The sequence below is a fragment of the Saccopteryx leptura genome, chromosome X, assembly GCF_036850995.1.
Source record: "Saccopteryx leptura isolate mSacLep1 chromosome X, mSacLep1_pri_phased_curated, whole genome shotgun sequence".
NCBI lineage: Eukaryota > Metazoa > Chordata > Mammalia > Chiroptera > Emballonuridae > Saccopteryx > Saccopteryx leptura.
In genome coordinates, this window is record NC_089516.1 from 74,709,099 (window position 1) to 74,733,160 (window position 24,062).

The window sequence follows — 24,062 nt, forward strand, 5'->3', positions numbered from 1 at the left end:
GATTCCCTATTTTAACAAAAAGCAAAGCTCAAAAAGAAACCCAATCCTGCTGTTTCTGAGTTTAGAGAAACCTGAAACTTTTTAAAACCTTCTGTGGCATTGCTCTGTCCTTTAGCAACTAACTCCTGCTACCAGTTTACATCAGAACAATCAGTACATCATAAACAGCAGTCCTAAAATGCACAAAGTTTTGAGAGCAGGGGCTTTCTTATTAGTTTCTTGATTCAATATACAATTTCCTCTTTCAAGGAATATCTGTCTTCTTATTTGCATACATTTCTGAGCGGGAAGTTATAAGCAGAGCTTTTAGTCTCCGTGGGAAAAAGTCCTTCATTCTAATGCAATGTAATTAAAAGCTCCTTTTTTCCTGTTTCTTTCTTCTGTCCCTCCTTTCGGGGAGGCAATAGTCAAAAAGAAATCTTTCAACAGATCTCGCGGTGCTATTCGAGATTACCTATTAAAAAAAATTAGAAATGATGCAAACAGGCCTTTGCCTTCCGGGATTTGGGGCTAGGACTGCAGAGCTCCGAGCCTAGTGAAAGCAACCAAGGCAGGAGGCGGCGCTCTGGCGAGTTCCCCTTTTACATTCCCCAACCCTTCTCTTCCAACTTCTGTTCAGCCCTTAGCTCAATTCCAGCCTTTGCTGCGCCGCTCTCCAGCCATTTGCAGGACCCAAACAACCGCAGCAGCTGTTGTCAGGATGGTGATCCGCGTGTATATTGCATCTTCCTCTGGCTCAACAGCGGTAAGGAGGGTGGGGAGTCCACCTTTGTTGTTTTCCTTCACACCAGTTTCTGCTGCGCCAGAACCGTTAAATTGCAGAAGTTCTTATGGAAGCTTCTTTTTCGGAAGACGCTCCTCCTCCCCTTTCTTCTTTTTCTTTCCTTTGTTGCATCGATTTCATTTTGGCCATGGAGTTTTGCTTTGTTTGCCTTGTGACGTTAGGGCCACATTTCTTCTTTGAAGGAAAAAGGAAGCTACTGAGTTTTGGTAGATGTGAGATGGTGGAATAGGGAGTTTAAGATTAGGGGAAGGCGTCAGGTAAAAATCACACACTGGTGAGTTTCAAGAGAGGGACATTTGACATATGGGCTCTAGTAACTGAGGTGAGGGTCAGTAATGCCCATCTTAAAGGATGTTAAACATGCTCTAACTGATAGCGACTGAGTGGAGGCCTACTGAGGCACTGGAGTTATTTCCAGAAAGTAATACCCTTATAGTCAGAGTTATTTTGCTAGCATGTAGGAGAGGGTGTTTCACTTCAGCATACAGAATCTGTTGGACCTAGACAGAATGGAAAGGGAAGTTGGGAACAATGATACCAAGTTGGGAGTTTAAAAAAAAAAATAAGGAAAAGGGACCTTTTACTTTCCCCTCATATTATCCCTTATTTTGACTTTTGCTTCTCTTCATAGATTTTACATTTAACAGTTTCTACCTTCTTAAAATACGTTGGGAAATGGAAAGTGAACTAAGGAGTGTGGCTTCTTGTGTAGTGGTAGACTGAAGTTGCTTCTTCTTCAAATAATAGGACATTCTCCCCTCAGTTTACATACATTTAATTTATAATCCCAAATTCTCAGTAGCTGTGGGTAGAAAAAGGATAAACTAGGTTGAAAGCTGATTGTATATCCATTATAAATGAAAGTGTCAGTTTTTCACAATTCAAGAGGAAAGCCAACAGTGGCAAGAGAGGATGTTTGGGTTCAGATGTAGGATGTAAAAACCTCCTCCCTCCTCAGAGCTTTAGAGCAGTAGTTTTTCCATGTTTTTGTTTGTTTATTTGCCCCCTAAGAGGTTTTGTAGTATAACTGAAGGTTGTGTGAAATCACAAGAACTTTGAACTTTAAACTTTGTCTTGTCTGGCCACCATTGTTTAGATAGTTTTGAAATAGAAAACTTTACATTTTTGAGCAAGGTTAGGTTGAAAAAAAATTATATTGTTTTTGAACCTTGCTTTATGAGTGTCTTGCATTATTTTCCATATATATTAATTCTGATATTTTAAAGGTTAGGTTGCTCAGTCTCAAGTCCAATACAATGATAGAAAGTTTTATAGACTGGCTTAATACTCTTAAACTCTTAATTAGATTGAACAAATCAGGATGTTAGTTTCATTTTAGGTGAAAGGAAATTTTAATATTACTATATATTCTTTCCTTTCTCACTCTTCTAGCCCTCTCCCAAAAGCAGATTCAAGAGAAACTTTCAGAGTTTCTGTTCATGTAGGAACCACTGTGTCTCTCTGTGTTAAGCCTTAAGTTTCTTAAAGCCTCAAAAATGATTGTTGTTTCTTATTATGTTCATTTTTAGACTCCATTGTTGAAGACTATGCAAATAAGAAATATCTATGCTACTTGTGTTTTGTTTCAATTTCATTCATTTATGGGTAATTAGAGATTTGTTTGTTGTTGCAGTAATACTTTTGATGAACCTGTTATCAAAGTTTTACCGCTATATTGCCAAAATAATTCCTTGTTTTATTATAACTTTATGGCATTTTAAAATAATATTAAAACAATAAAAAGTGAGTGTACTTCAGGAAGAGATCCTTTATAAATGGGGGTACTATAAATGAGGATACTTCAGTTTATAACACTAAAGGTTTTCCTTCAACATCGATGCCATGTTGTTTTTAAAACATGATTTAGAAATTCTGCAGCAAACATCACGAGAACCCAACAATTACAGAAAGTAAGATACTCCTGTTAAGTAACTTAAGTGTAGTTCACTGAAAAACATTTAAAATACAGTTTTTGGTTTTGTATTGGTAATCTCCGACTGTTTTCTGACTCTTCCTAGTAGTTTTCATAAAAATAACCAATAATAGATATGTTATTATGCAGGGTAGGCTCTATGAGAATTGCAAGACAATATTAACTTATTCTTTCCTTTTCTCAAGATGCCCTTTCCATCATAGCCTGATTAAAAAAAAAGTTTTTAAACTTGTACTCATCTCTGCCCCAATATGGAGGAACAACACTTACGTCTCAAAAGTTTAGGAATGAAAGCAAGTATATTGGGTTTTGTAATGGATTTCTTGATAGTAACGATAATAATGATAGTAGAAACAAGTGTATTAGATACTATCTCCTTTTTTCTTGACAATTTGTAGACTTATGAATCAAGCACTATGATTATCTCTATTTTTAAGATAAGAAAATACAGGCTCAGAAAGGTTAAACAGCTTTCTCATGTTCACAGAACTAGTAAGCCACAGAGCTTGGATTTAATGCAAGTTATATGAATACAAATAACATGTTTTTAAACACTAAACAATATATCCTCCCAGTGGTGTCTGAGGAGATAATTGTGGACATGAGGTGAGAGGTATGGAAAGGAATAAGTCCTGTAAGTGGAACATTTGACTGGATATATACATATAGGGTAATAGAAAAAATAAGTTAGTTTGAAAGGAACATAGTATGTCTACAGATGAATATCAATAAGTGGGGAAAGTGACTATTCATTCCAAGCCAGGGATATTGCAAAGACATGTACATTTCTAAGTGATCTTTTATAGGTAAAAGCATGAAAATTCAGGTATTAATACTGTTTCTTTTTATGGAAACCATTTAGCAGCAATGCAATTCCCAAATTGTCTGTCTATAGGAATTGATTTTTGCCTGTTTAGAACTGTTCATGCATGTCTTGATTGGCTATAACAGCAATATATACTGTGCTTTATTTTTTGAGATTGTTTTACCCTGTAAATTTGCATTCAATGGAAAAGAATAGTAAGCATAGAGCTTTTATAGCTTAATAACTTTTAACAGAAAAAACAATGGCGTTTTTTTTGTTTTTTGTATTTTTCTGAAGCTGGAAACAGGGAGAGACAGTCAGACAGACTCCCGCATGCGCCCGACTGGGATCCACCTGGCACGACCACCAGGGGTGAAGCTCTGCCCACCAGGGGGCGATGCTCTGCCCCTCCTGGGCGTCACTCTGCCTGGGGCAGAGGCTAAGGAGCCATCCCCAGTGCCCGTGCCATCTTTGCTCCAATGGAGCCTTGGCTGCGGGAGGGGAAGAGAGAGACAGAGAGGAAGGAGGGGGGGGTGTGTGGAGAAGCAAATGGGCGCTTCTCCTATGTGCCCTGGCCGGGAATTGAACCCGGGTCCCCTGCACGCCAGGCCGACACTATACCGCTGAGCCAACCGGCCAGGGCCAACAATGGCGTTTTAATAGCTTGGTTTTAATGGGTTTGGGAGTTTTTTTCTTTCCATATTTCTTTTCCTTAGATTTATAATGATCTCCATTTTGTGGTCTTTATGCACTCTAGGTGTGTTTGGGTAGAAAATTTAAAGCTGTAGTAGATAGATGATTTCTGAGAGTTTTATTTATAGAATAACTTTTGTAAAATGATCTCTTTTATGACTGCTAAAGCATATATTTTTGACTTCTAAAGCATATACATTGCTAAAGCATTTAGCAAATGAAGTATACTTTCTTTCCTATAGTAGTATTTAGTGCACATGTTATAAAACAAGTGAGTAAAATGAACATTTGTGATAGCAAATGAATGAACAACTAGATGCAGTATTTTTTTCATTCACATAATATGGCTATAGAGTAATGAGACATAGTTCTTCATCTATATAATTCTCAATTAGTTGCATCTTAGGTGACATAGTATTTTTGCTTATCTGTCTCTGTATTTACAAATTAAACATTGATTTGATGTATACAGTGGTCTTTGTCATAGCCTTTAAGGTTTCATTGAATGCTGTTTAAAGCTATTCATAAACTACTTAGAAGAGCAAAATCAGAAATTGTTCATCAGATGACTGTTTGGACATGCATTTGGATGTCCTGGAAAATGGGCAACTTTTACATGGCAAATGCAAGAGTTCAAGATCAGCACCTTCTGCTTGGTGCCCTCTATTTGGTGACTGATTTCCTAAATTTTACAGCAATGATAAAGCCTTTAGAATACTTTGGCCCAATTTATAGGGCCTTGGGAAACACAGTTATCAATGATGATAATTGTTGGGCATTTAGAAAGATACTTAAATTCAAATGGTTTTAGGAAAGAATGTATTGTGGAACTTAGTAAAAGAATCATAATGTGGTAGGAAAGGAGAATAAAGTAGATTTATCTCTAGCTCAAAGACTAGTTACTCTGTTAAGGAAGAGTTTTTCTCAATAAACCTTAAGTCAGTCCTTGCCTTGGGTTGGCCTGGAAAAAAATAAATGGAAACCCCACACATAAATTCAGGTCACATGTTCTAATTATATGTATTCATCTTTAAATTCTTTTCAAAAATATATATTGTGCAATCAAACATATACCTTTTACAGGAATATTTTCTGATTTAATTGAATTATCAACGGTGAATGTTTTATTTTATTTCTTACTAATAAAATTAAACAGATTGAGAATCTGTTGGTGACTATCAGACAATCTGTTTTCTTTCTTTTTTTTTTTTTTTTTTTTTTTTTTGCATTTTTCTGAAGCTGGAAACAGGGAGAGACAGTCAGACTCCCGCATGCACTCGACCGGGATCCACCTGGCACGCCCACCATGGGGCGATGCTCTGCCCATCCTGGGCGTCGCCATGTTGCGACCAGAGCCACTCTAGCGCCTGGGGCAGAGGCCACAGAGCCATCCCCAGCACCCGGGCCATCTTTGCTCCAATGGAGCCTTGGCTGCGGGAGGGGAAGAGAGAGACAGAGAGGAAGGTGCGGCAGAGGGGTGGAGAAGCAGATGGGCACTTCTCCTGTGTGCCCTGGCCGGGAATCGAACCCGTGTCCTCTGCATGCTAGGCCGACCTATCTGTTTTCTTTCACTTCTGTTTTGCAGTTTACCAGAAGAAATTTTAAACCTGGTACTTAATTACTTCCTCCAATCCATACCAAGATTAAACAAATTGTACATTTAAAGAAAAGGAGCAACTCATTTATGATGACAGGTTTTAGCAATATGAGAAGCAAAACTGACTTCATACATTTGGCCAGTAGGGAAGAATTCAAAACAAAGGTATTATTTTCTAGCCCAGTCCCTTACATTTTGGCTTCATTAGTTGGTCTGAAGTGTTATAGATTGCCAGACATCAGGCAAAAATTAAATATAAGTTTGAAAATATCATGACATTTCAAAGGTTGTATATTTAAAGTTATTCAGTGTCAGTGCTGCTAGGGCTTTTTTGTTTTATCACCTTTCCATTAACATGATTAATCAAGATTTAACTCTAATAATAGTAAAGATTAATATTTATTTATTCATCATATGCATCAGGGCATTGTGCCCTGTGCTTTACATACATTATCTCAATTACTTTTATCTTTATATTAACACTGTGAGGAAAGTGTTACTATTAGATTCTTGTCATGTTACTGGAGAGGGTATGTCTAAGACCCAAAAACATTAGGTACATTGCTTAATATCAAAGAGTTACAAATGGCAGAATTGGGATTAGAACTCAGATTGTTCTGATTCCAGAATTCACTCCTAAACACTGTTTTGTTTACACATCCCCTTTGTGTATGGGTATCAAACAGAGATTACATTAATAGTACATAAAAATCTTATCAAGTGATTAGGAATCTATAATTGTCATTTAAGATGATATGATTTTTGCAAAGAAAGAAAAAGACTGATGTTGATTAACCAAGCAACTGTGTCTGTATTCATAATCTGCCTGAGAATTAGGTGAGATTAGGGAAGGTAGGAAGTTTAGAAGCAACATTTCCATGTACAATTTATATATATATATATATGAGATTTTTAACTACTAATGGATATTCATTAATTAGTGAAATGAATGTAGCTGTGTAACTAATTTAAAATTCATTGCAAAATTGCTTTTCTGAGGAACTTGTAAAATTATAAAAATAATACTTCTCAATAAATTGGTCTATAATAATACCAAGAATAATTCCAGTATATATATATATGTGTGTGTGTGTGTGTGTGTGTGTGTGAATTGCTTAACCAAAGGCTCATTTTTCAATAGACTTTGTTTCACATATTGAATTTTTATATCTTTGAGTCTCTTCCAGAAAATTATCTTTTTTGAGGCTATAGACCAACTTATTGTAATTTATGGCTTTTCGTTTTTTTATGATTCTTTGAGTTCGGTCCCTTTGGCTTAGTTCTTTCTGGAAGTAAGACACTATCAAAAAGTTAGAGTGAGGGCAAACATTTTTGCTTAGGGAATTTCCAACAGTGAGTCAAGACAAAGAGAACTTCACCTTTTAAACTCCAGAGAATATTAATCTCAGTTAACAGTGCCAACATAAAATAAAAATTTTTTTGACCTCACCCAATGGTTGCGCAGTGGTTAGTGCAATGGAATGGGACACAGAGGACACAGTTTCGAAACCACAAGGTCATTGGCTTGCGTGTGGGCTCACCAGATTGAGCATGGGGTCTTAGGCTTGAGTGTGGGATCATAGACATGACTCTATGGTCACTGACTTGAGCCCAAGGTCACTGGCTTGAGCAAGGGGTCACTTGTTCTCCTGTAGCCCCCTGGTCAAGGCACATATGAGAAAGCAATCAGTGAACAACTAATGTGCTGCAATGAAGAATTGATGCTTCTCATGTCTTTCCCTTCCTGTCTGTCTGTTCTTATCTGTCCTCTCTGTCTCTCTTTCTCTTTGTCTCTGTCACAAAAAAACAAAGTTTTTAAATCTATTTCACCACTTGCTTTATCAAAGTGCAGTGTATTTTTCAATGTTAAAATTGTAACAGTAAATATATATTTAATAGTAGCAGTATGATATCAGAAATGATTCATTCCAGTGTGATACTATAAACTTAACTTAGAAAGAAGATGAGCATAAGTAATGACTTAATATGTTAAAAGTATGATATATCTATGGTCTCACTTTAATTTCTCATGCCAAGTAATTTGTCAGCTTTAGTTGTTAATAATAAGAGCTATTGCTCATTAAGCAGTTAAAAATATGCCAGAGATTGTGGTAGGAACTTTATATATATTATATCATTTCGTGTGGGAACTCAATGAATTCAGTACTCTTATTTTGCCAACTTTTAAGAAGAGAATACAAGTTCAAAGAACTACTAATGTCAGAAAGCTAGCAAAGCACCCCCAGTTTATCTGTTTCTGAAGACCATGATCCTAACCCCTATGTTATTTTTAACTACTAATTGATATTCATTAATTACTCAATTGAATGTAGCTGTGTAACTAATTTAAAATTCATTGAAAAATTGCTTTTCTGATGAACTTGTAAAATTATAAAATAATACTTCTCATTAATTTGTCTATAATAGTACCAAGAATAATTCCAGTGGCTTGTTACATCATGTAAAAAATTTATACAGAGTGAAATAAGTAAATCAGAAAAAAAACTAAGAACTGCATGATTCCATACATAGGTGGGACATAAAAATGAGACTAAGAGGCATGGACAAGAGTGTGGTGGTTGGGAGGGGAGGGAGAGGAGAGGGATGGAGGGGGGGAAGGGAGAGGCACAAAGAAAACTAGATAGAAAGTGACAGAGGACAATTTGACTTTGGGTGATGGGTATGCAACATAATTAAATGACAAGATAACCTGAATATGTTTTATTTGAACATATGTACCTTGATTTATTAATGTTACCCCATTAAAATTAATAAAAATTTATATAAAAAGGAATTTATAGCTCCTCAGAGCAGAAAATCAAAGTCATAATAGCTCAGTATATGTATGCTATACTGTATTAGTTATAATGCAGAACATGTACCTTTATTCCAATATAAGAAAATCACTTTGTATAAGGCAGTTTAAAAGTAGATAGACAAATTGTTTTTGGAAGGGCTCTTAAGCTTTTAGCTAGAGCACGTAGTAGCTTTAGGGTGATGTATACATTATCAGCTGCTGTTGCCTGTGTGATTTGAGTAGGTCACTAAACCTTTCTTTTCTGCTCATCACCCTTACAAACAGAATGTAAATGATATAAATGAAAATTTTAATAAAAGAAAGTTTCTACAAGTGTTTTTTGGAACTTTATTACTGAAAATTTTGGAATCTGATATTACACTTTCAGAAACTAAAACTAATTGGTCTTATGCATGAAATAATACTTGGAAATCAAAAGAAACCATGGTTGGGGTAAAAGTTTTTCAATGAATTCCTACTTTAAAAAAATCTTAAATAAAGATTTTAGTGAATTTTACTCAAATACTCTGAACATTGTTGAGAGGACAATTAGGGGTAGTGGTAGTGATATAGAGAGTTAGCCAGCTAACAAGACAACACCTTGTGAATTTTAATGGGAGTAAGTATGAAATGTGACAAGTTCCAAAATGAAGCCAATTTTATACCAGATTTTGAATTTATCTGATTTTTTAAAGTGAGAGAGAGAGAGAGACAGGAAAAGGCAGACAGGAAGGGAGAGATATAAGAAGCATCAACTGGTAGTTGTGGCACCTTAGTTTTAATTGATTGCTTTCTCATGTGCTTTGACTAGGGAGCTCCAACTGAGCCAGTGACCCTTTGCCCAAGCCAGCGATTTTGGGCTTCAAGCCAGCAACCTTTGGGCTCAAACCAGTGACCTTGGGATCATGTCAATGATCTCGTGCTCAAGCAGGCAACCTTACACTCAAGCTGGTGAGCATGCACTCACCCTATGGGCTCACACTCAAGCTGGTGACCTTGGGGTTTTGAACCAAGGACCTCAGTGTCCAAGGTCAATACACTCTATCCACTGTGCTACCACCAGTCAGGCTGCATAGCAATTTTTATTTCATATGATTGAAGATGAGCACTTACTCTATGCAATATTATATGTTAAAAAAAAGACAAAAGGTGTATATAACAGTATTAAATTTTAATTAAAATTTTTCTTCTGAACATTTTCTAAAGCTTTAGGGATTGTTTCTATCACAGTAAATTGTAAGTCACATACATAAAAAGAAGAGATTTTGAGGTCAGGTCAATATTTCTACCATTAATGTCCTAGCTTTTAACTTCTCATATAAATGCGTGTTGAAATTTAAGATACTTTGTAGCGATCTACTTTGGAATAGTACTGTTTCAAAATTCAACTAAGATATCAACAACAACTTATCTATCTTCTCCAACAGACCATGAACTTCTTACTGCTCAGAATACCCTTATACATAGTAAGTTTCTAAATAAATATTTGTCATGCATAAATGGATGACTTATTTAAATTCAAGTTGAAGCAAGTCATCCAAATAGAGATGTTCAGTTGCTAATGGGAAATATGTGGCTAGAACTTGGGAAAAATGGTAGCTGAAGAGTCGATTTGAGAGTCACTCACAAAGAGTTACCTAAAAACATAAAGTATGAGCTCACTTTGGAGGGAGGAATTATAGAGTGAGATGAGAAGAGGGATGTGAATAAGGACAGGGCCCTGGTGAATGTTTACATTTGAGATGATCTGAAAGAAGTAGGTGGGTAAGGAAAGAAGAGGATTCACTGAGACATCAGAGTGGCATTCTTTAATGGAAATGGGTAGGGGAATGTTTTCAAGGAAGGTGAACAATGTTGCTGATGCTATATAGAAATCATAAAAACTGACTTAAAAATGTCATTGAATTCAAAATAAGGAAATTACTAGCAATCTTGGAAATAGGAGTTTCAGTGAAATAATGAGGATAGCAACCTGATAGGAAGGTGTTAAGAAATGCAGTGTATAGTGAGCGACAGATGAGTATATAGACTAATATACTGCTCACAAAAATTAAGGGATATTTCAAAATGAATATGAAGTGATAAAAAAGCATTTACTTTTTTTAATTAAACAAGAATATCAAAAGCAAACGACAAGTCAAAGAAAGTTGTGTGATTATGCAAATGAGATGCAAAACCAACTTTTATTTCACTGGTGAAAATTCACTGTACAAAAGGCTGAAAATACTGGAGTATCTGCATGTTCCCTGATACCCTAATTTTTATAAGCAGTCTATTTGAGTAGCTTGGTAATAGCAAAGAAGAAGGAACATAGTTGAAAAGAAAATGAAATTATTATAGAGCTATTAAAAAACAACGCTGTCTGTTTATCTATTCATTTTAGAGAGGAGAGGGAGGGAGAGAGAGAGAGAGAGAGAGAGGAGAGACAGAGAGAGAGAAGGGGGGATGAGCTGGAAGCATCAACTCCCATATGTGCCTTGACCAGGCAAGCCCAGGGTTTCGAACCGGCAACCTCAGCATTTCCAGGTCGACGCTTTATCCACTGTGCCACCACAGGTCAGGCTGTCTGTTTATTTTGATATCAGTTTCTCTTGCTGAGCAAAAACTTTTTATTCTGATGTAATCCCATTCATTAATTTTTGCTTTCACTTCTCTTGCCTGTGGAGTCAAATTCATAAAATGCTCTTTAAAGCCCAGGTCCATGAGTTTGGTACCTATGTCTTCTTCTATGTACTTTATTGTTTCAGGTCTTATGTTTAGATCTTTGATCCATTTTGAGTTAATTTTAGTACAGGGGGACAAACTGTAGTCCAGCTTCATTCTTTTGCATGTGGCTGTCCAGTTTTCCCAGCACCATTTGTTGAAGAGGCTTTCTTTTCTCCATTGTGTGTTGTTGGCCCCTTTATCAAAAATTATTTGACTATATATATGTGGTTTTATTTCTGGGCTTTCTATTCTGTTCCATTGGTCTGAGTGTCTATTTTTCTGCCAATACCATGTTGTTTTGATTGTCGTGGCCCTATAATAGAGTTTGAAGTCAGGTATTGTAATGCCCCCAGCTTCATTCCTTTTCTTTAGGATTGCTTTGGCTATTCGGGGCTTTTTATAGTTCCATATAAATCTGATTATTTTTTGCTCCATTTCTTTAAAAAATGTCATTGGAATTTTGATGGGAATTGCATTAAATTTGTATATAGCTTTGGGTAATATGACCATCTTGATTATATTTGATGGGTATGCAACATAATTGAACGATAAGATAACCTGGACATGTTATCTTTAAATATATGTATCTTGATTTACTGATGTCACCCCATTAAAAATAAATACAATAATAAAAAAAAAAACAACGCAACTAAGTGAACTAGAATTATGCCTTGAAAAATCTGGTCAGTTTTCCCAGCATATATTTATCAGAACATTGTTCATTTTTTTTTAATTTCACTGTAGAATTAACTTTAAATCAATGACTAGTGGCTTCAATATTCTAAAACCAATATTTTGCAAATTATGACACAAAGAGAAGATGAATATTTGTGATTAGAAAACAATGAAACCAAATGGCCATCTTTATGATTTATATCTGAAAATGGCCAATGGATATCTTATCAAGACAAATACAAATTACTTAAGACAACATTGTCTTCAGAGCACAAGAGCCTTTTCTAATTTCAGTTAGAAATAAAATCCTATAAAGTATGTGTTGACCAATGTAGAAACATGTCTTTATCTTTAACAGTAAATTTAAATTTTCCATATAAGAGAATATGCCAGAAAGTTAAATTTCTTTTAGAAATTATAAAGAACAGCTGGACAATTTTATTTCTTACTTGTCAAATTTCAGTCAAGACCAGTTTGATGTTTTAGAAAATAGTGTTCTAACTTGCTATGAGATGGATTATTTTAGTCATAAAAAAGTACAACCAATATATATTTTTTAATTTAAACTTTTACATTCAGTCCCCTGCCCCTAACCTTTTTTTTATATTTTATTTATTTTTCTGAAGTGGGGTGGCAGAGAGACGGACTCCAGCATGTGCCTAACTGGGATCCACCCGGCTTGCCCACTAGGAGGTGATACTCTGCCCATCCAGGGCATTGCTCTGTTGCAACCAGAGACATTCCAGCACCTGAGGCGGAGGCCATGGAGCTATCCTCAGCGCCTGGGCCAACTTTGATCCAATGGAACCTTGGCTGTGGGAGGGGAAGAGAGAGATAGAGAGAAAGGAGGGTGGAAAGGGTGGAGAAGCAGATGGGCACTTCACCTGTGTCCCCTGGCTGGAATCAAACCTGGAACTTCCACATGCCGGGCTGATGCTCTACCATTGAGCCAACAGGCCAGGGCCACCTCTCCCCTAACCTTAATCCAGTTTCCAAGAGGATAGAACGAGTATAGGATTGGCAGTTCAATAGGCAGATAGCCTACTTAAGATTTCTGGGCTGACTTGGGATTTGTTGAATACAATTCAGGAAAAAGAAAAATACAGTGAAAGAGAAATGAAACAAATTAGAATTTTGGATTCTATATAAATTAAATTATTAAATTCTAGGCCCTGGCCAGGTAGCTCAGTTGGGTCAAGTGCTGTACTGATACACTCAAGTTGTGGGTTCGGTCTGTGGTCAGGGCACATACAAGAAACAACCAATGAATGCATATATAGGTGGAACAAGTCTATGTCTCTTTCTGTTTCTCTCAAATTAATCAATAAACTTTTAAATTAAATTATTAACTACTAGATCAGAGGGTGCTGTATTTCTAATTGAACAAGCATAATAGTATATATACACACATATACCATATAAACACTTGGCAGAAATGCTAAAAAATAGAGCCTTGCATGGGGTGGACAATTTGAATAAATTATGTAGACAAGCATTTCCAATTCTGAATCTATGGGCTGTGCTGGGTACTCTCTCTTTCTTTTAAACTTCAAATTTATTCATTCAGAAAATATTTTTTGCCATTCACTGGCCTAGAGGCTGGACTGAGGTCCTCAAAACCAAAAAAAGGGCCAGGATTAAATTATCAGCTACTTCACTGGTCCAGAATAAGGAAGGAAATTTGGGGATGTATGTTTGGGGGACTCAGCTATAATGTTGGCTAAAAAGGAAGCATATATGATGGGCTGAAAGGCAGAAGTACTTAGCGACTACTTGCATGCAAATTGATGATCAGTCTCACAGGAATCAATCTCCTGCCCCCCCCCCAACAAATTTTCCAAAGTACTTTGTCTACCCCTTTCAGTCATGCTGACAATGATTTCCTCCTTGAGTAACTAATCTGGAAACAGCAATATTTTATTACTTCAGTTCAACTTTTACTCAGTTTTCCTGCCATTTTCCTAAAGAAAGTTGTGGGAAGTAGATCGTAAACACAATTTGCTCTTTCTTCTTATATTTGAACATTTTGCACAATCATAATTATTATACAGTTCTGATTAGAGCCAAATGTAACAGTGATGACACCAAGTTAAAGATTTGTGGTTTCATTGCCTAACTATTTCTACTAGTTATCTTTGGATTCTGGGAAAAAAAAAAGCATGCTGAACCGCCTTTTTCATTGTCTGAAAAAATGCCTTTAAGACTTCTCTGTAATTCCTTTACCTTTGGGATCAACCTTGCTTGATGTTTTGTGTAAACTATGCTTTATAGAACCCTTAAGTGTCTTTATTAACTCCTTTATTTATAACATCCCAGCAATCTTATATATTTTTCTCCCTTCCTGCCCTCCTTAGCTTTTCTCATATCATCCAAGGATCTGTGCGTTCCCAATGGCATGGTTTCACTGCTTGGTTCAGAGTTCTCCATATCAGTGTGCTTTATTTATTTTAGGTTTAGTTCATGCCACAGTTAAACTTAATGACGATCTCTTGAGCTAGACTTTCCTGTGTGGCGGCTATTAGGTGTTTGCCTTTGGTCAAGCATATGGCAAAGAGGCTGAGTTCTGAAGTAATCTGTATTTCTCTTTCTGTTACACCATTAATTAGATAAAGATAAGTTTAGCTCTTCCTTTCCCCTTTCAATAGATGTCTAACTCTTCCCACCACGACACCACAAACATTTTAGATCTGTCAACAGTTGTTGCTTCATTACCAAGAATTTATAAACATCAAAATCTAGTTGGGTTCTGTTGTTCTGATGTATAATTTTTCTCTTACTTCCAAATTGTTATTCTTTTTTTTTTTTCCAAATTGTTATTCTTAAAATAGCATGATGGCTTTCAAATTTTCATATTGGTGCTTTATTAAACTAAAACAACTATGTTTAGATTGAGAGGGCATGGAAAAATTAATCTTTATTGTGATTAATGTCACTTGTTATTAAGAAACCTAGAGTATAATGCAGGAAGTCCCTCATCTATTGAAAAACAAAAACAAAAACAAAACAACTTTTGGTCATTTTCATTTCAGTCAGCATCAAACATACTGAAAATAAAATATCAGAAGCTTCTGGCTAGAAGGGATCACAGGAGGTCATTCAGTCCGTCCACCTAAGCACTGCCTGTGAACTGTCCCAGAAAGATTGTTATCAATTTTCTTTTAGTAAACTCTCCAAAGAAGGAAATAGACAACCTCCCTTGGTAATATGCTGCAGTACTACTTTCGATTACTTGTTGTCCTAGACTCTGGAACTAAGGTTGTGGAAATCTGGGTGACTAATGGAGGATCGTTTCTTACTTCTTTTTGTGTAGTGTAGAGGAATGTTGGATTTTTGAAACCATGGAAGCAAAGGAAGTAAGGCATGATATAATATGTAGAAATATATCAGTTATCAATTTAATATATATCTGCTAACTATCTGCTGATAAAATGTTCAACTCTGGACAAGGTCTTTGTCCTGAAAGAGCTTACAACCTGCCTTGATTTGGAAAGCTTGAAATAGGTCTGGTGATTTTTTTCTCTTTTGCTCCTTTTCTTTTTTAGGAAGCATGGTGGGTATTATTCATATTTATATATCGTACACACTGAGATCAAGCCATAAAGGAATATTCTCATATATGAGTTGTTTTGTGAGACTTGTGATTTATTGAATTTAATCTCAAAATCAGCATTTTTAACATTTTCAAATCAATAAATCCCTGAAGCCTAAGTATTTGGCAGTGTTTATTTATGATACATGATGATGTTTTAATGAAGCAAATCCTATAGTATTGCTGATATAAGACCTAATGTAATGCATTTAAAAGTTTCAATTTCCAGAAAAGTATTTTGTTGTGAAATTATGAATTGTACTGCTTGCTGTCGTGGAAAAAACACAGCTGGTTTAGAACTCTGAATGGAAGGCTGTGACTTTTAAATATTGTGTAATAGTAATTTGTTTGGACTCTTTTCCTTCATTAGTATACTAGTTAACCAGGGGGTCCTGGATTGGGGAACAAAGGTCTTAAGGTAATATGTTAATCTCTATGTTATTTCCCCTCTGTAAAATAGAAGAAATGACCTTATCTCTACTTCCAAAGAATCTTACTTAGATTTTTAAAAATGTGATTGAGAGCAGGTACTTTGGGTTACATTGAAAAAAAAAAAATTTTTTTTTCTCTCTCTTTTTTTTTTTTTTTTTTTCATTTTTCTGAAGCTGGAAATAGGGAGAGACAATCTGACAGACTCTCGCATGCGCCCGACCGGGATCCACCCGGCACGCCCACCAGGGGCGAGCTCTGCCCACCAGGGGGCGATGCTCTGCCCATCCTGGGCGTCGCCATGTTGCGACCAGAGCCACTCTAGCACCTGAGGCAGAGGCCACAGAGCCATCCCCAGCGCCCGGGCCATCTTTGCTCCAATGGAGCCTTGGCTGCGGGAGGGGAAGAGAGAGACAGAGAGGAAGGAGAGGGGGAGAGGTGGAGAAGCAGATGGGCGCTCCTCCTGTGTGGCCTGGCCGGGAATCGAACCCGGGTCCTCCGCACGCTAGGCCGACGCTCTACCGCTGAGCCAACCGGCCAGGGCCAAAAATTTTTTTTTTATCCGGAGTCCAAAATAACTTGTTGAAACTGTTAATGCAAAATGGCCTCTCTATTTTTTTTAAATAAAATAGGATTTTCTGTTTGTTTTTAGAAGTCCAAAATTTGTTTTCAAGAGAACTTCAGCTTCTTGTTTTGTTCGAAACCCTAGTATTGTCTCAGAATAGTATCCTACTTATTATTCTTTTTTTCATTGAAAATAATTCTTCTCTTAAGGAGAAATATTGTGGGCTCTTATGTTTGTGTTCTCTCTCTCTCTCTTTTTCTTCCTCCCTCTCTCTCCCCCTTCTTTTCTGTTTTTTTTTTTCTTTCTATGTCTTTGAAAGATTGCACTGTGATTTGCAGTTAGTTGAGTGTGATGTTTAATAACAAAGTTGTATCCTGAAGGAGACATATTTTATGAAAGAAGAAAAGTATTAAATATTATATAGGGCCTGCAACTCTGGAAAATAGGCTAATAATGCTACTTGTGACATTCACATTTCTAAATTAAAGTTGTCACATATAAAGAATTTTGTGTATTTATTACCGTGTTCTGGAAAGAGAATCAAATACTATTGAAAATGATCGCATTCTTTTCCTTGATAATCTTTCTCTTCTTAGATGATTTCCTCCCAACTTTCAATTTCTTTGGAATCTATTAATAACTCTTATACTTATTTGTATATTTAAAAATATACTCTTTTTGAGTATTTTTCAACTTTTTAGGGCAAATTTGTAGTTATCTTTAGACTCATGACCATCCTAAATTATAAATAAATTTTATAAAACCCTACTGTATATACCCCAGATATGACTATTTATAAGTATAATTTATAAAGCTGGAAGATAGTTTGAGGCACAGAGTATGTTTTAACCCCAAATCACATAGTTGGAAGAAGACTGAGACTAAATCAAGAATAACTATTAAGAGGTATCATTTCAGATCACAATTAATCTGTGAGATTAAGATGGTTTGTATGTACTAACTACATTTTGTATGTCAAGTTTATTTTGAGCAACCTGTATGATTTAACAACTGCATTTTCCTTAAACTCCATTTTTTGATAGTGCAATGAAAGGACTGCTGATCATTCTGTTTGTCAATTTTATCAACAGTCTTTTTTTTTTCCTTCTTTTTCCTCAACTTTGAGTTGGAATCATGGATTTAAAAAATAATTAGGGAAACTATATGGAGGGTGTTAATGTATATAGTTTCTGCTTGGATATAGCTGATTTAAAGCTGACTCAACTTCCATCTTTTAAAAGAAGATAATAGATCATATGACCTGATGAATGATGTGCAAAACTAAGTAATTCTGGTTTTCTCATAAGCCTGTACAAGTAGAGACTGTATTCCATTCAACATCCAGGACTATTTTTTAAGACTTTCAAGCCTGATGTAAATTGTGCCACCCCTAACACCAATTCTATTAATTTTATTTAATTAAGAGGAAGGACACACTATAATTCTAGTTGGACTATTTAACCAAATTATGGTTCAATATAAAGCAGGGGTCGGGAACCTTTTTGGCTGAGAGAGCCATGAACACCACATATTTTAAAATGTAATTCCCTGAGAGCCATACAATGACCCGTGTATGATAGGCATTATACAATGAAAATTTGGTGTTGTTCCAGAGGACAGCTGTGATTGGCTCTAGCCACACACAACCATGAGCATGAGCAGTAGGGAATGAATGGATTGTAATACATGAGAATGTTTTATATTCTTAATGTTATTATTATTTTTTTAAAAAAATTATTTATTTATTTATTCATTTTAGAGAGGAGAGGGAGAGACAGAGAGAGAGAGAGAGAGAGAGAGAGAGAGAGAGAAGAGGGGAGGAGCTGGAAGCATCAACTCTCATATGTGCCTTGACCAGGCAAGCCCAGGGTTTCGAGCTGGCGACCTCAGCATTTCCAGGTTGACGCTTTATCCACTGCACCACCACAGGTCAGGATATTATTATTTTTATTAAAGATTTGTCTGCAAGCCAGATGCAGCCATCAAAAGAGCCACATCTGGCTCGTGAGCCATAGGTTCCGACCCCTGATATAAAGTATACAAAAATAAAGTCAAAGCCTCAGAAAGAGGAATGTTGTACCTTAATCTAAGTGTGGCCAATAAATTATTTTTTTCTTCTGAAAAAAATGAAGTTTGTTTTTAAATTAGGCCTTTGTCATATTTTTATACATTTACATTTAGCTCAAGGTTCTTTTAAATATTCTTTGGTGAAACCTATGGATTTGTAAAAATTGGCTGAACTTTTGCTCCTATGAAAGTTTTTTTTATTATTTTTGTGTGTTTTTTTAAAATAAAGAATGGGTTATGTTGATAATGTTAAAATTGATACTAGGGATGACTTAGGAATCTCAGACTCCAGTTGCTAATATACATATCTCTGAGTAATATAGGCTAAACCCCAGTTGAATTAAATTGATACTTTATATTTCATTGGAAGAAAAATCAACAATTCTTATGTCTTTGAATGGTCTCTTTCTGCAATCTATTCCACCCAGAATCCCTATATTAAGTTTCCTAAATATACCTTAATCTCCATAAAACACCTTCAACTGAAGTGTCTTTTTTTAATTAAGTGAGGGGAGGAGGAGCAGAGAGACAAACACCCACATGTGCCCCAACCGGGATTCACCCAGAAAGCCCCCTATGGGGTGATCCTCTGCCTATCTGAGGACATTGTTCCTTTGCTTGACAACCAAGCTATTTTTAGCACCTGAGGAGAGGTTACCTAGCCATCCTTAGCTCTTGGGGCCAACTTGCTGGAAAAAAATTATGGCTGCAGGAGGAGAAGAGAGAGAGTGTGAGAGGGGAGGGGGAAGGTAGAAAAGCAGATGGTCACTTCTCCTGTGTGCCCTGTCAAGGAATTGAACGAGGACATCTGCATATACTGATGCTCTACCACTGAGAAAACTGGCCAGATCCCTAAGTGTCTTTTTATATAAAATCTAGAGAAACCTTATGTATATATTTTATTGTATAGTGAATTGAAAATTTCTATTTATATCTGTCTTCCCTACTAGACTGTGAACTCCTTGGGGTCAGGGACTTTGTATTGTTCATCTCCATTGTGTTCTCAAACTGTGTGGCACAGTGCCCAACCCCTAAAAAGTATGTAATTAATACATTTTGGAATTAGTGCATGCATGAATGCATGCATACATTAATAAAGCTCTTGATTTATCTCAAAGAATAATACCTATGAACTTAAGGATTTATTGTGCTAATTCTCTATTTTTTTCTATAACACATTAGTATAAACACACACAATTAGATATACATTTTCACTCATGTACAATATCATCTGTATGCCATCAGTGAGAAGCCCTGCACTAGAGGCACTCCTTGGTTCAGACATCTGGGATTACTACTAGCATGTGCCAGGTATATTTCAACCTCTATGCCTTTGTTCACAGCGTTTTCACCGCATGAGTTATTCTTCTCCTCCCATTCTACAGGCTTTGGTCTTACCCATTCTTTAACCCTCCTTTCTAATGAAGTCTTTTTTTTGGCTCCATAAATTAAGGAAGTTATCTCTCTACATCTAACCTCTTTTAGCATTTATTATCTATATGTTTTTTGAAGGCTGCTACTCATATTGTCAGTTGTCTTTTGTGACTATATTCCAATCACTTCATCAAACTCTCTAAAGATAGGTACTATATCACAGGTGTCTTCAATCTCTAGCTCATAAAAGATGTTCAGTAAATGCTTGTTGATAAATTTCTTTACTTTTCTCAACAATATTGTCTTAATAAAATAAGCAACATTATAGTAAGATTTTATGTTGAAGGAATTATATCTACTGGCAAAGTATAATTTTAGATCCATAGAATCTTCTAAGTGAACTGGAACTATAGCCCAATTTACCCAACATTTTATTCAATGCAAACATCTTTTTTAAATAACATTTTAAATTTGACATTCATTCTTCATTAATACGTGTAGTAATATTTCAAATAGATTATTTCATTGTAAGACAGCTGGTTAACTTTTACTGCTATTAATTATCACTCACTACTATTACTATTAAGTAAGTAAATACAACTTTTATTAATTCTAAAAATAGGTTGTTTCATTGTTAGACAACTTTAGATAGTAAAAATAATTTTCAATTAAGTCAAAATGTGGTTCATTCTAACCTCTATCCAGTGGTCTGGATTTTTGTATTTGTAAATGCTCTCTTTGATATCAGATAACTTCACCTGAGATAAGAACTTGGTCTTGTTCCATGCAGTTTCCTGAAAAAACTTTTTTGATATCTGTCTCCAGACTGAGCATTCCTAATTCTTTCAGACATTGTATATGATATATAAATTTGATACTTTTTACCATCCTGGCTGCCACCTTCTAATTTGAACCTCACTAATTATTTTTGAAGTGATTAATCTTGAAATCTTTAGTGATGGTCTTCAATGCAGTTTTGGAGGTGTGTGTGTGTGTATATATATATACACACACACACACATACATACATACATATATATGAGAAATTTAATAAAATTTTAATAAAAGCATATTCATATAAATGGTATGTTCAGATTATCCTTGTGTATATGGCACCTGGAATAAATATTGTGATAGAGATAAGAGCTGTGCTTCTGTTTTATAATTAAATGGAAAAGTGATTTTCAAATTTCCTGTTTTCTGTAAGGACAAACTGAGGAGGGTAGGTTGTGTGATCATTGGACAACTCTGGCTACATGCACTGGGTGAATTCATTGGGTGAATTTACACAGGTCACTTGTATACAATTGCAGTGAATTAATTATTGATGTTAGTGCCTATTGTGGTAGGCAGAATAATGGCCTACCGAAGATGCCCACATCTTAATCTCTGGAACCTGTAACTGTGTTACCTTATATGGCAAAAAGGACTTTGAAGTTGTGATTAAATTAAAGATCTTGATTTAGGAGCATATTTTAGATGATCCTGGAAGGACTTATGTCATCAAAAGTTTCCTTATAAATGAAAGATAGAGACAAGACAGTCAATGCCAGATTGATGCCATATCAAAATAATTTGAACAGATATTTCAGTGTTGAAAGTGGAAGAAAGTTCTAGGAGCCAAGAAATGTGGGCAGCTTCTAGAACCTGGAAAAAACAGCAAAACAGATTCTCCCCAAGAACCTCCAGAAAAGAATGTATCCCTGCCAATACCTTGATTTTAACCCAATGAGACATCTTGGATTTCTGAAACTCCAGAAACATAAGATAATAAATTTGTGAAATTTAAGCCACTTCATTTGTGGTAATTTGTAATTTGTTATAGAAATTAATGAATTTTTCTTGGCATAATACAGATAATTGACAATGAAGAGGTTCTAGAATGTTGTCAGTAATGCAGAGGCAGAATTAGATTTTTATATGGAACAATTGAGCACTTTTCCAAGGAGCTGCTCATTTTGCAAATGTCTAAATGGGACTATGATCAAAACTCTGGAATATCTAATCTGTCACTACAGGGATTATGCCTGCCTGCTTTTCTGAGAGAGACACATCACTCTAGGCACAGTCAGTAAAACACTTTCTGACTATATAATATAGGTATAAAAACAGTTTAGCAGAAGGAATCAAAAGCAGGTGCATTTTAAAGTCTAATCTCAAAGTTCTTCTGTCTCAAGAAAGATATTAAGCAAGTCTTTCTGCTTTTCTATGCCTAAAATCTTTGTGAATAAACAAATGTGTCAGATCTCCCATAATAAAGCCTGTAACATATTGTGAATATTTGTGTAATTAGTTCTTCTCAAAGCTTCATGAAGATGATAAGCAATGGTATCTTTAACTTCTATGGAGGTTGTTAAGCATCAGTGAATGACAGAAAACTGAAGTATAATGATATTAAATGACTAGCCCTGAAATTTTTTGAGAAGTAGTAGTAGAGTGAAAATTAAAATTTTGTTGGTTTCAATGAGTAATATTTTTAGATTTTACTGAATTTTACTATAATAAGGATATTTATTCTAGAGGATGATTTATGTCATTTATGCTAATAAATTTGAATCTAAAAGTATTTTTTTCATGTTGTCAAAACTTACTTCAAAGATAAAACTGAGTTTCAGAATGATGAAGGAACTTGACCAAGGTTACAGAATTAACTAGTGATATAACTGGGAGAAATATGCAATTTTACATAAATTGTTGATGTTAAAACTAATCTTTGTAATTGAAGTGGAGTCTCCAGAATTAATTTATCTACAGAAGTATAGATATTTTAGGGCAGGTGTGATGGGCTGAGATAGGAATAAGGGATTATCTGGTTTATCTAGATTTTTTTTCATTTGCAGTGCTAGAACTCACTAAGTAATTGCCAGTCATCCTGATCACTTAAAGGTATATGGGACTGGTTTTACTCTATATCTTGGTCTACTGATTGCTCTCTTAAAGCTAGAATTTAATGCAAACATTACTATGAAATTGTTTTGTTCTGTTGCAAATTGACTCTAATACTTCTTTATCTATATTTTCATTAGTATTGTATATTTTTCAGAAAACACTTCTATATGAAATCACGACATTGATAATCTGTTTTAACAATATGTGTGTATGTGTATGTGAGAGAGAATGAGTTATTTCCTTTGCAAGAATCCCAGAGTCAGACAGAAATCTAACAACCCACGGGAGCCTTATAACTGTGGGCAAGTCATCCTTGGTTTATTGGATGAAGCATGAATGTGCTTAGATTTGGTTTTGTTCCTGAGGTAGGCTGAATGATAAACCCCAAAGATATCTAGGTCCTAATCCTTAGAATCTCTGAATGTTACCTTATATGGCCAAATGGATTTTGCTGGTATGATTAAGTTTAGCATCTTGAGATGGGAAGATTATCTTGGATTATTGAGGTGAGCTCTAAATGTAAGTACAAGGGTCTTTATAAGAGAGCAGCAGAGGAAGATTTGTTTACAGAAAGGGACATAGGCAACATGATGATGGAAATAGGTTGGAGTTTTGCAAAGAAGAGGTCATGAGCCAAAAAATGCAGGTGGGCCTTAGAAACTAGAAGAAGAGGAAAGGAGAATGCCCCTAAGAGCCCTCATATGGAACCGGCACTGACACCATCTTGATTTCAACCCCATGAGACTAATTTCAAACTCATACCTCCAGAACTGTAAGTGAATAAATCGGTTGCTTTAAGCCTCTAAATTTGTGGTAATTCATTATTGTGACAGTGAGAAACTGAGAATTCCTGGCTCTGACATTGATAAGTAATGCATGCTCGGACAATTCACTTAACTCTGTCACTTCTTTTGTTTTTCATAAGTAAAGTAGAACTTAACATTGCCTATACTACAGATCTCTCAAGGCTTTCATGTGTAAATTTGTAAAGTACCTGAAATAAAAGTTTTGGGCTTTTCACAGTGATAATCATCGTGAAAAATGGAAGGCCAAAGACCAAGTGTTGAACAATTGATTGTTAGACCCCACATCAGTTAGAAATAGGAGCAAATTGTTCAGTTAGTTCATGGATTTAAAATTGCCACATTTTATTTTGATC

General features: G+C 35.5%; 1 protein-coding gene across 1 annotated transcript in view; it reads left to right on the top strand.

Moving 5' to 3' along the window:
- The first annotated feature begins 487 nt into the window (after positions 1-487).
- Positions 488-24,062, top strand: part of SH3BGRL (SH3 domain binding glutamate rich protein like) — an 83,750-nt gene continuing 60,175 nt past the window's right edge. The window contains exon 1 of the mRNA XM_066356412.1: positions 488-745. Within this exon, the coding sequence (XP_066212509.1) occupies positions 701-745 (45 nt within the window). The 5' untranslated portion in view covers positions 488-700. The remainder of the gene's footprint in view (positions 746-24,062) is intronic.